This window comes from Pelophylax lessonae (genome assembly GCF_965119305.1).
Source record: "Pelophylax lessonae genome assembly, chromosome: 1".
NCBI classification, from domain to species: Eukaryota; Metazoa; Chordata; class Amphibia; order Anura; family Ranidae; genus Pelophylax; species Pelophylax lessonae.
The window spans coordinates 53,136,363-53,148,689 of NC_138768.1; the positions used below are offsets into that span (position 1 = coordinate 53,136,363).

The 12,327-nt window shown below is 46.7% G+C and overlaps 1 protein-coding gene across 3 annotated transcripts in view; it reads right to left on the bottom strand.

The window, feature by feature from the left end:
• KATNAL2 (katanin catalytic subunit A1 like 2) overlaps positions 1-12,327 on the bottom strand; it is a 106,995-nt gene that overhangs the window by 71,932 nt on the left and 22,736 nt on the right. For 2 of the 3 annotated variants that reach the window (XM_082255114.1, XM_082255113.1), the window contains exons 2-4: positions 11,553-11,623; positions 9,607-9,773; positions 5,004-5,049 (exon numbers count right to left, since the gene is read on the bottom strand). In XM_082255114.1, the coding sequence (XP_082111240.1) occupies positions 5,004-5,049; positions 9,607-9,773; positions 11,553-11,623 (284 nt within the window). The remainder of the gene's footprint in view (positions 1-5,003; positions 5,050-9,606; positions 9,774-11,552; positions 11,624-12,327) is intronic. The other variant, XM_082255115.1, reaches the window with a different exon arrangement.

Genomic DNA, 12,327 nt, shown 5'->3' on the forward strand with positions numbered 1-12,327 from the left:
GATATACATTGATTTGCATTTTAGTAAGTGAAATAAGTATTTGATCCCCTATCAATCAACAAGATTTCTGGCTCCCAGGTGTTTTCTATACAGGTAATGAGCTGTGATTAGGAGCACTCCCTTAAAGGGAGTGCTCCTAATCTCAGCTTGTTACCTGTATAAGAGACCCCCTGTCCACAGAAGCAATCAATCAGATTCCAATGTCTTCACCATGGCCAAGACCAAAGAGCTGTCCAAGGATGTCAGGGACAAGACTGTAGACCTACACATGGCTGGAATGGGCTACAAGACCATCGCTAAGCAGCTTGGTGAGAGGGTGACAACAGTTGGTGCGAATATTCGCACATGGAAGAAACACAAAATAACTGTCAATCTTCCTCAGTCTGGGGCTCCATGCAAGGTCTAACCTCGTGGAGCTTCAATGATCATGAGAACAGTTAGGAATCAGCCCAGAACTACATGGGAGAATCTTGTCAGTGATCTCAAGGCAGCTGGGACCGATAAAATAATTGGTAACACACTACATCGTGAAGGCCTGAAATCCAGCAGCGCCAGCAAGGTCCCCCTGCTCAAGAAAGCACATGTACAGGCCTGTCTGAAGTTTGCTAATGATCATCCGAATGATTCAGAGGAGAACTGGATCCAATACGTTGTGGTCCAAAATCAAGCTCTCTGGCATAAACTCCACTCGCCGTGTTTGGAGGAGGAGGAATGCTGCCTATGACCCCAAAATTACCATCTCCACAGTCAAAGATGGAGGTGGAAACATTATGCTTTGGGGGTGTTTGTCTGCTAAGGGAACAGGACAACTTCACTGCATCAAAGGGACGATGGACGGGGCCATGTACCATCAAATCTTGGGTGAGAACCTCCTTTCCTCAGCCAGGGCATTGGAAATGGGTCATTTATTGATATTCCAGCATGAGAATGACCCAGAACACAAGAACAAAGGAGTTGAAACAAAAGAGTGGCTCAAGAAGAAGCACATTAAGGTCCTGGAGTGGCCTAGCCAGTCTCCAGACCATTACTCCTATTGAAAATATGTGGAGGGAGCTCAGGGTCCGAGTCACCAAAGGGCAGCCTCAAAACCTACAGACTTGGAGAGGACATAATCTCTCATTCACATTTATCTGAAACGTGTGGAAATCTGGTGGCCAACTACAAGAAACGTCTGACCTCTGTGATTGCCAACAAGAGTTTTGCCACCAAGTACTAATTAATGTTTTGCGAAGGGGTCAAATACTTATTTCACTCAATAAAATGCAAATTAATTTATAACTTTTTTGAAATGTGTTTTTCTGGATATTTTTGTTGTTATTCTGTCTCTCACTGTTAAAAAAAACCAACCATTAAATTATAGACTGATCATTTCTTTGTCAGTGACAGTGGGCAAACGTACAAAATCAGCAGGGGATCAAATACTTTTTTTCCCTCACTGTAAGCAATGTAAGTACCTGAATTTGATTTAGCTTGAACCTCTTACAATCCCTTGTACAGCATAGCTCAGACTGGGAAAGCTAGAAGCTGCTCTAGGAGCATGCTTATAGGAGGAGAGTGTGAAGTGGCATTGAGATGAAGTCATCAGTCTGCTGCTTCTCTTTCACTGTCCAGTAACAGATTAGTAGCAGGACAAGTCGTGTTACTTAACTGCAGCAAAGCAAAATCAGGTCTCCTGCCCTGCCAGACAGGGCTGTGCTGTGCGGCAGAGCAGTGTAATTTTGTAAGGTTGGATGGACAAAAATACAAACCCTTTGGCACCTAAAACAGATCCCTTCATCTGTGCTACTCCCTTCTCTTAGGTCTACCTCTACATAGGCGACCCCTACTTCAATCTATTATGCTGCTGCCAGACTCATCCACCTTAGCAACAGCTCAGTGTCCACCACTCCTCTCTGCCAATCCCTCCACTCACTACCGATTACCCAGCAAATTAAATTCAAAATATTAACAACAACATACAAAGCCACACAACTCTGCCCCGAGCTACATCACCAATCTTGTCTCCAAATAACACACACTGCCTTCTCCACTCCTCCCAAGACCCCCTACTCTTTAGCTCTCTTGTCTCCTTCTCCCATGCTCGCCACCAGGACTTCTACAGTGCCTCTCCCATCCTCTTGAACTCTCAACCTTAATCTGTCCTACTCTGGCTGCCGTTAGGCGATCCCTGAAAACTCATCTCTTCAGGAAAGCTAATCCCGCCCTCCAACGAGCAACTAAACTTTAAATTTGTCCATCAGTTAATCCCCCCCCCCAGTTATGACCTTTTGTACCACTTACCCCACCCTATTAGACTGTAAGCTCTTACAAGCAGGGCCCTCTTAAGCTGGCCATAGATGTACCGGCTGGGATTCGAGCTATGTATGGGCAGGCTGGTTGTACTAAAGTCAATCGATTTCAGTACAATCAGCCTGTTGGATTTCTTGCATGCAATTACTGCCAGTGGCTATAGCCGCTAGCAGTAATCATTGTGTTCTGCCGGCAGGGAATGCTCCCTGCCGGCAGAACACAACAGCGCTGTGGCAAGGATTCCCCCATAAACACAGACTGTATTGTTGGGGAAATCAAGCAGATTTCTTTCCTGCAACCCATAGTTGCAGCTGCAAGATAGAAAACTGCATCATCCATGGCTTGCTTTAACCTTCTTGCATTGTATTGTATTGTAACTTTACTGTCTCCCTTTATATTATAAAGTGCTGTGCAAACTGTTGGCACTTTATAAATCCTGTATAGTAATAATAATGACCCCAAGTGCAGAGTAAATTGCATACTGATAATTAGGTACAGTGACATGTAATGGCAGTGTTCAGTATACTAATTCCTGCGTGGCAGCCCAGTCCTGCTCGTCATTTCTTTGTGAATAAACGCTGCGGATGTAGACTGAATTCATAACGTATCAATATGGGCATAGTGTAGTAATAAGAAAATAACCCCTTACTGACCCTATTTAGTTTTTATTATTCCTTTCATCTTCCCTTAGATATTTTAGCACTTTGACATCTGATTTGAGTGTTAGAGGGGTCCTTGCATTCATCAGCATTTCACATGCGTCTTCAGTTCACAGCAGACGTAATCAGTGTTGTTCTCTTCCACATATTACTAATAAATGCAGGAGTGCCCTGGCCAGGTAGCAGAGAAAACAAGTCCTGTACTGCTAGAGGTACACAGACAACTTTTGATCACCGGAAATAAAACTAATCATGTGATGTTTTGTGATCATGCTAAGATTCTCTGTGATCATTGTTCATGCAATTGCTTTTTAAAAGGGATCAGTTTACTACTAAAAAAATAAATAAATCACGTTTGCCAATTTAAAAGTGTTACTTTGCTTTTCAATAATTTGGAGTACTGTGATACTCTCTGGCAATGACTCTCATACAGCTCATACTGCTCATACAGTCAGATGCTTTAAAGGGGCACTCGCTGAACAGTTACAATACCCACCAAGTGTCCCCCAAATGCCAAGGCAGGACACAGTAGCTAAGTGGTTAGTACTCCCTGTAGCAGCACTAGGGTCATCAAATACCAACCACTGCACTACCTGCATGGAGTTTGCATGTTCTTTCTGTGCGGATTACCTCCGAGAACTTGGTAGGTTAATTGGTTCCTGTCTAAATTGGCCTTAGTATGTGTATATATGAATGTAACCTTAGATTGTAAGCTTGAGGGCAGGGACTGATGTGAAAGTACAATTTATTTGTAAATAATGGTGTTATATGAGTACCTGTAATAAATAATATTAAGAGTCGGTTCACATTGTGGTGGCATGACTCTGTACTACTTCGGGGGCGACTTGTGCAGTCCCATGCACCACGACTTTGGAGCGACTTGCAGGGACTTCACATAATGGAAGTCTATGCAAGTCGCTCCGAGGTCGCCCCCAAGTAGTACAGGACTTTTTTTCTAAGTCGGAGCGACTTGTGTCGCTCCTATTAGAACGGGTCCTGTAGCAGTCAATGGACCGCGAGGGAGCGCGACTTGTCAGGCTGACAAGTCGCGCTAGTGTGAATCGGTTCTAAAAGGGAAGTATAGAGCAGCCTTTTTCAACCAGGGTGCCTTGAAGTTTCTTCAGGGGTGCCTCAGCAAAATGCCTAAAAATTGCACAAAAATTGTATACAAGGTAGCGTGTGGATGAACCCTGCTTTTGAGTTACACAAAGCCACAGGTTTTCATTGTGCACCATTAGGCCCTTCTAGCTGCCAACCTCCTAACAACCAATGGTGATCAGTTAATAAGGACGATGTCAGTCGTCTGTATACCATCCTTGTTTGACCCTCCCCTACCCCTCTCCATCACCTTTGGGGTCACATTAGCTGAGTGATGGAGTAAAACCATGATGGAGGAAGAAGAGAAACATTGGAATACTAGTCAGTGCTAGTTTGCACCTCGGGTCTCCTACATGTGTGGATGTTGCAGCATTATGTATATCTAATAGAATAGTGTTTACATTTTAGGATGGGGTGCCTCAAGACTGCTTATAATTTTAAAGGGAGCCTCGAGACTGTCCATAATTTAGGAGGGTGCCTCAAGTCTGTCCATAATTTTAAAGGGTGCCTTGACAAAAAAAAGGTTAAGAAACACTGGTATAGACTTTAAAAAAAACAAACATGTATACTCACCTAGACGGAAGTAGCATCGATCTGATGCTGCATCTATCCCCTGCTGCCTCTGCACTGAGAACTGAGCGATCAAACACAGCTGAATGCTTAGTTCTCCCCTCCGCTCTGAGCAGAGAGTCGTGACTGTCAGTCACCGGCTCTCTGCTCTGCCCCTCCAGCACTCACTGGAGCCCTGGGCTGCGGGGGGGACAGGAGCGGTTGGCTTAGGCTCTCAGCTGATCGGGAGTTTCTATTTCCAGGCACCCATCTGTGCTTTGCGGATCATTACGCAGTAGTGATGTAAGGGTCAGCAGGAGGAACTGCTGACCACAGAGGTGTTTGCCAGTCTATTTCAAAACTATTCTATAATATGGTTCTAAGGACATACATGAATATTACAGTTACCTTCTCAGCTTTCCTCCACTCCGTGGCTTTGAGCAAAGTTTACTGTCTGTAAATGCAAAAAAAAAAAAGACAGAGGAAGAGTAAGCCTGCATTAAATGTCAATCTGCAAATGCAATCAGACATACAGTATTTTTCATTTCAAAACTTTAAGTGGTTCTAAAGTCAGAAGAATTTTTTACCTTAATGCATTTTATGCATTGTTATGATAAAAAAAACCTTCTGTGTTTAGACGCTCCCCAGCCCCCCTAATACTTACCTGAGCCCCATTTCAATTGAGCGATGTGCATGAAAACCTCAGCTCTCTGGGGACTCTCCCTCCTCATTAGCTGATCATCAATCACAGCCAGTGAGCCAATGAGAAGAGAGTGGGGGCAAGGCCGGGCGACGGCTCTGTGTGCGAATGGACATACAGAGCAGCGACTCCGGAGCAAGCCTGCTTGGGAGCCCCCAGAGCAAGCTGCTTGCTCTGGGGGCACTCAGCGGGAGCCAAGACTGCTGCCGGGGGACCCAAGATGCATTCTATGCATGAAGATAAAAAGCCTTCTGTGTGCAGCAGCCTCCCCAGCACCCCCTAACACTTACCTGAGCCCGATCTTGCTCCAGCGATGTCCACAAGTGTTCTCAGCCATCCGAGATTCTCCCTCCTGATTGACTGAGATACAGCAGCGGCGCCATTGGCTGCTGCTGCTGTCAAAGTCAGCTAGCCAATCAGGGAAGAGAGGGGGTGTCTGAATGGACACAAGGAGCTGGGACTCGGCTCGGGTGCCCCCATAGCAAGCTGCTTGCTTTGGGGGTATGGAACAGGAGGGAGGGGTCAGGATCACAGAGGAAGGACCCGAGAAGAGGAGGATCCGGGCTGCTTTGTGCAAAACCAACTGCACATAGGAGGTAAGTATAACATGTTTGTTATTTTTATAGGAAAAATAATGAGACTTTACAAGCACTTTAATGCATTCCTTGCATTACGGTAAAAAATGTTTAGGTAGTAGTATTCCCCCTCAACCCTCCTTATACTTACCCGAGCCTTCATCCCATCCAGCACTGTGCCCATCTGCAGCTCTTCTCTCCCCTCACTTCCTGGTCTCAGAGGCTTTGCTGAGGCGGAGGCAGCCATTGACTCCCGCTGCTGTCAATCAAAGCCAGTAGTGAGGGAGCAGAGGGCAGGCCCTATCCCTGCTGTCTGTGTCTATAGACACAGGCAGCAAGGTTCAGGAGCAAGCCTGCACGAGTGCCCCAATAGGAAGCGGCTTTCTATCAAGGCATATAACAGGGTTGTTTCAGCATGCCAGATTCTAACCACAACAAGACTCACACGTAGTATTATGCATACTATTATTAATTTCATCTCAGTATTGCACAGGTAAATACTTTGCATGTTAGAAGTATTAACCTGTTCACTTTGTGCACTGTACAGTTTAATGACACTGGTTAAGGTACAACTAACGTTAACACAAATATATGCTGCATGTGTTGCAGGCTAGAGGACAAATGCTTCATATTAATGAGCACTGCCTGTCATTACTGGAAACACGTGTCTGAGGATAACACACAAAACAACAAATACCTAAATACAAAGCAACCCTTTCGCTGCCAGGTCCGTACATGGTACGGACCTGACAGTGGGGGATTTTACACACATTCCTGGTGGCTACATCCGCTGCCACTGTGTATAAACCTGACAAGCAAACTCCTGCCTGTCAGGTGGAAGCATTCCAGCAGCTGCACTGCCGCCTGATTGCTTCCACACCCTCCCGGTAACAGCCCTGCACACGCACCCCCGCCATAAATCCCAGGCTCCGCTTGCCCTTTTGTTGGCCAGGGACCAACATAGCGGGTACCCCCAGGTAGAGGGGAGGGAGCAGAGCAGACTCATATCCACTATCCTCCCTTCTTTCTTGCTGGCCCGGAAAGTGACCTGTCATCACTCCTGGGTCAGCCTCTCGAAGTCCCCAGCCAGTATACCTGGGAAAGAATGTAATGCAATGCAATCTGCATTGCATTATATTCAGTGGAGCGCAGGGGAGAGATCCGTGGCCTTTTAGACCCTGGATGTCTCATTAAGGAGAACCTGTCACCAAAAAATCATCATTTTGAAACTGTTTGTAACCCTTAAAAAAAAAAGAAAAGAATGAATTCTGTTCCCTTAAAGCAGTGGTCCTCAACCCTGGTCCTCAGGGCCCACTAACAGGCCAGATTTTAACCGCTTGCCGACCGCCGCAAGTAGATTTACTTCAGCGGTCAGCCCCTGCCAGGCAAAGTGACGTTAATTAACGTCACTAGCCTGGGAGGGTCTGGGGAGCAAGCGCGCGCCCGCGGAGGCGCGCTCCCGCGCGGTCACGGACCCCCCCCGCGCGTGTGACCAGCGGACCCGATGTCCGCCGGCCACTCGGCGATCGTCGGGGGAGAGGGAGAATGTCAGGCAGCTTGTGTAAACAAGCTGCCTGTCATTCTCCTCGCTGTAAAGACACTGATCACACGGATCTAGTATGTAGATCCGTTGATCAGTGTCCTTACAGCTAGAGCCACAGCCAATCACAGTAAGAATCACGCCCCTAGGGACCCACACAGCCCCTCCCACCCAAATAAAGTTAACCCCTTCACTGCCAGTGTATTTTTACAGTAACAGTGCATATGTATAGCACTGATTACTGTAGAAATGTCACTGGTAACCCCAAAAGTGTCAAAAATGTCAGTCAAGGGTCCGATCTGTCCGCCGCAATGTCGCAGTACCGCAAAAAAAAATCGCAGATCGCCGCCATTACGCGTTAAAAAAAAAAACAACAAAAATGACAAAAATCTTTCCCTTTGTTAGTAAACGCGATAACTTTTGCGCAAACCAATCAAAATACGCTTTTTGCGATTTTTTTTACCAAACATAGGTAGGATAAAACAAATTGGCCAAAAATGTTAAAAAATTTTGATTTTTACATTTTTTTGGGGGGAATTTCATATAAAAAAATGTGAAAAATATTGCTATTTTTGCAAAATTGTCGCTCTTTTTTTGTTTATAGTGCGTGATCAAAAAATCGCACAGGTGATCAAATACCACCAAAAGAAAGCTCTGTTTGTGGGAAAAAAAGGACGTCAAATTCGTTTAGGTACAGCGTCGCACGACCGCGCAATTGTCCGTTAAAGTCACGCAGTGCCGAATCGCAAAATACCCCCTGGTCTTTTAGCAGGAAAATCCTCCGGGGCTTAAGTGGTTAAGTATTACCTTGGGGAGATGCAGACTAGAATACTGTAATCACTGAGCAGCAAATGAGATCACCTGTGATGTAATTAGGTTATCTTGCAAACCTGGCCTGTTAGTGAGCCCCGAGGACCGGAGTTGAGGACCACTGCCTTAAAGCATGTTATACAGCACAGTGCTTGTGCTGTGTTATTTGGCCCCTTGTATCATATAAAATACCTGGCTTTTTCTGCCTGGTCCTGCCCTCCCCCCTGTAAACTGACCACATTTTATCATGGCTTCTGAGCCCTGACACCGTGGCCAGTTTACGTGCCTCCTTCATTCGCAGTGCTCCTTTGTCGTCCTCCTCCTGCCTCCTGCCTGTCAGCTCCAATCGCTCCCTGGCCCTCCCCTCCTGCTGGTAAAATAACTGAGTGTTTGTGCTACAGTCCCCTCTGTAATAGTAAATGATGTACCCCAGTGTATATATTTTTTTAAAAATAAGCCACATTATACCTTATTTTATAGCGCCACTCGGCACTCCGCTGCCTCGGCCGGTCCCATCTTTTCTTCAGATCCGCACAGTTGCAGCCGAGCATCCCAAAATTTAGGCTGCGGCCCCTCCTTTAGGCCGAGCTGGAGGGGCAGTGCTGTGGGGGTTGTCCTGGTCTCTGCAAGCAGAACAGTCCACCCGCCATATGGGACACAGGGCATGTACAATGTCAGCCCATGACCCCCACTGGGGGGGTGGGGGGGGCTAGGAGGTTAACCCCAGGAGAATCGACCACCCCAAGGAGTACCCGCGCCCCACTCACCGTCCGAGAAGGAAGGTGGGGACATCTACTTACCAGTCCAGCGTGCGTGCAGGTAACACTCCCAAGACAGAACCTCCTTGCCACCGCATGGAGGGGCTGTCGGCCAGGGTAACACTGTGACGTGGACTATCGGCGCCCGGTCATATGTGTCCACGGGAGACATTTAACTCGCTGGCCGCCTCGGTCCAGGATGGGGCCTGCTGCGGCGAACCAGTGAGGAGCTCTTGTCTGCACGCGCTCGCTGGACAGACTGTGGTGACCACCGGATTTTTTTAACAATATCCAGCCCGTTGCCCAGTCCAGCAGTTGATTGTAGATTCTCACAGGAAAAATAGAAAAGGAAAAAAGTAGGTCCTTACTCCTGACTGAGCAGAAAAAAACTGAACGCCTATAGCTGAGACTGGGAGTATACACCCTGGGACTGCCCTTAGGCATAGTCAAGCTTTTTTTCTGCCTAGTGTCCTACTCCTGTAAGTGGCAGCATAACCCAATGGTTAAAAAGATCAAGAGCTGTCTCAGTCAATGAATGAAAGGGACATTTTATTTTTACGCATGTGTGCAAAAAAATGCAAAAACGGCTCTGACAGCGAAAGGGTTAATATGCATATCTACAACGTACCATTATCCGATATCTTCTTAGTAATCTTTGGGTACTTCTGGAATTTAATAAAATAATAGCTCTCGTATTCCATTAAAATGGTCTCCAGATCAATGTTGTCACAGACATCAAAGCGTCTCATACTTATTTTGGCTTCCTGTTCCATAGTGTTTGCTGTGTCCACATAACTGAAACAAAAAAAAAATGTAAGACTTCAAGTGAAAGGGAATCTACATCCATTTTAGAAGTGTATGTTCAGCTCTATCTAAATATTCTTAAAGTTGCCATGCTCCCTGTGAGTAAGCTATGGTAAAATAAAAGTATAATATGTAATTACCTTTAATTGTATACTTGCAATTGTTCCAATTTCTGGTTTGCTAAATATGTGTATTTTATTCTATACAGTTTATTGTTCTCCCATCCTCCTGAGGAAAGGAGTTACACATGAAACATGTAGAGGAACTTTGTAAATCCCCAAAAGTATCAATGCAAGCATTAAAGTGGTTGTTAAGCCACTATGTTATCTTTATACGATCCCCTCTGTTAGATAACAACCTGTATCCTAGTTCCTGTGATTTCTACCTGTTTTCAGAGCGCCTCCAGGTGCTCACGTGACTACCGGCTCTCTCCTCTCCCCATCTGACATCTCTAGTGGGCAGGGCCGAGAACTTCCTCCGACATCAGCCGGGGAGGAAAAGAGGGGAGAGGCGGGAGTGACGTGAGCGTGGATAGGCGCTGTGCAAACAGGTAGAATTTTTTTTTTTTTTTATAAAGCAAAGGAACTAGGATACAGGTTGTACTCTAAAAGAGGGGATGGTATCAAGATCAGATAGTTTTGTCCCAGCGGGGAGGGGAGCAGAGCAGTGCTAGTGAGAGCTGAAAGGCAGGGAGGTCAGGTGGGAGGAGGACAGAGGGAGACAGAGGAGAGCTTCAGATAGCAGCGGGTGATGGAGGCATGTAAAATGACCACGGTGTCAGGGCTCAGCAGCCATCATAATCCGTGGTCAGTTTACATTGGAGAGGGCAGAACCAGGCAGGATCAGCCAGGTTTTTTAGGCAATACAGGGGGCCAAATTACACAGCACAAGTACTGTGCTGTATAATATGGTTTAGAAGGCATCGGGGGGGTCCCCAGGAGGACAGACTCCCCCCCCCCTCCGCAGAACCACTGCAGCGGCCGCAATACATCCGCCCCCCAGAGGTAGGAACCTGCTTGTGGGGGGAGGGGACAGCCGAAGGGGGCCTGGTATCACCAAGAGGCCAGGGGAACCGAGGGATACCCGAAGGTCGGATATTCCCAGGGAGGGGGCCCACATCCACCCTTAGACCACCAGGGAACTGGGGGGACACTTACTCACCATACCACGGCAGCAGGTGGGCACCACTCCGAACAGACTACCTCTCCACCCGGGGTGGGGGTGCTGACGGCCAAGGGGTATGTTGCGACTCAGGGCATCCCAGGTCATGTGCTTCCCGGCGAGGTGTTTTACTCACGGGCCTGCCCCCGTTCATTGGGGCTCTGTCATGGCGAGGCCTAATGCTGGACTATAACCTGCTCACGCTCGCTGGCCAGGCTGGGAGACCTTAAGGATCTAGGATATCCAGTCCGAAACCCAACCGGCAATGGCTTGTAGTTCTCCCAGGAAAACTAACTAAAAAAATTAAGTTTTACAAAAAAAGGTTCCCAAAAACAAATAGCTAAGACTGAAGTCCCAGCAGGGAACTAGATCCTACTCCTAAACTAGGCAGAAACAAACTGAGGGCTGTAGCAGAGTGTGTGGGATTATGCCTGCAGGGACTGCCCCATAGGCATGGTAAAGTTTTTACCTGCCTAGTGTCCTACTCCTGTAGGGGGCAGCATAACCCAATGGTCAAGAAGATATGGCGCTGCGTCTGTCAATGAACGATAGAGAAATTGGGGTTTTCCATAACATAAAAGAATAGAGTAATCTGTATTCTGTACTCACCCTTCCTGCATAAGGTAATGCATAATAAGGATCAGGAGGTTCTTTCTTCTGGCCTCTGTCCTGAGTTCATCCTTGAAAACAGAAATGGTAAATTTTATTTAGTAATAAACATTAGCATACCAGCGAACACAAATGAGCGGCTGCTGGAAGACATGGTGCTGATTCGCCGATCCCAGTGCATCGCACAGTTTACTTTCTTTCACGAGTAACATTTCAATATAAATCTATTCACAGCAGCAATGGGATGTGGTGCTTTGCGTCTCAACCTGCTGCTCTGAAACAAATGGCTGCACTCGCTGCTGTGGTGTGTACTGAAAAATGTCCTGCATGCAACACTGTGGTGTGAACTGACATCATTGGAAACAAGGCATGTTGCCTTGTCTATGCGTTGGGGCTGCGCGGACAATACCTGACAGCGTAGCCCCAACACTTTAGGCTTCATGCACACGGGCTTATTAAAATACATCTATATACTCTGAATCTTACTGCCAGGAGCTGGCAGAAAAATAAAGCATATAAGATGCTCACTTTGGCATGTAATTACGCACATTTACAGATGTATGACGTTTAGAAGCCTATGAGCGTAAGAGAATCTTCACCTTAGGAACAAAAAATTAAAAGTCAGCAGCTACAAATACTGCCGCCGCTGACATTTAAAGTGGTTGTAAAGGCACAAGGTATTTTACTGCATGGAGGTAAAAAATCTTCTGTGTGCAGTAGCCCCCTCCCCCCATTTGAGGGGCTAATACCTGAGCCCCCTCTCAATCCAGTGATG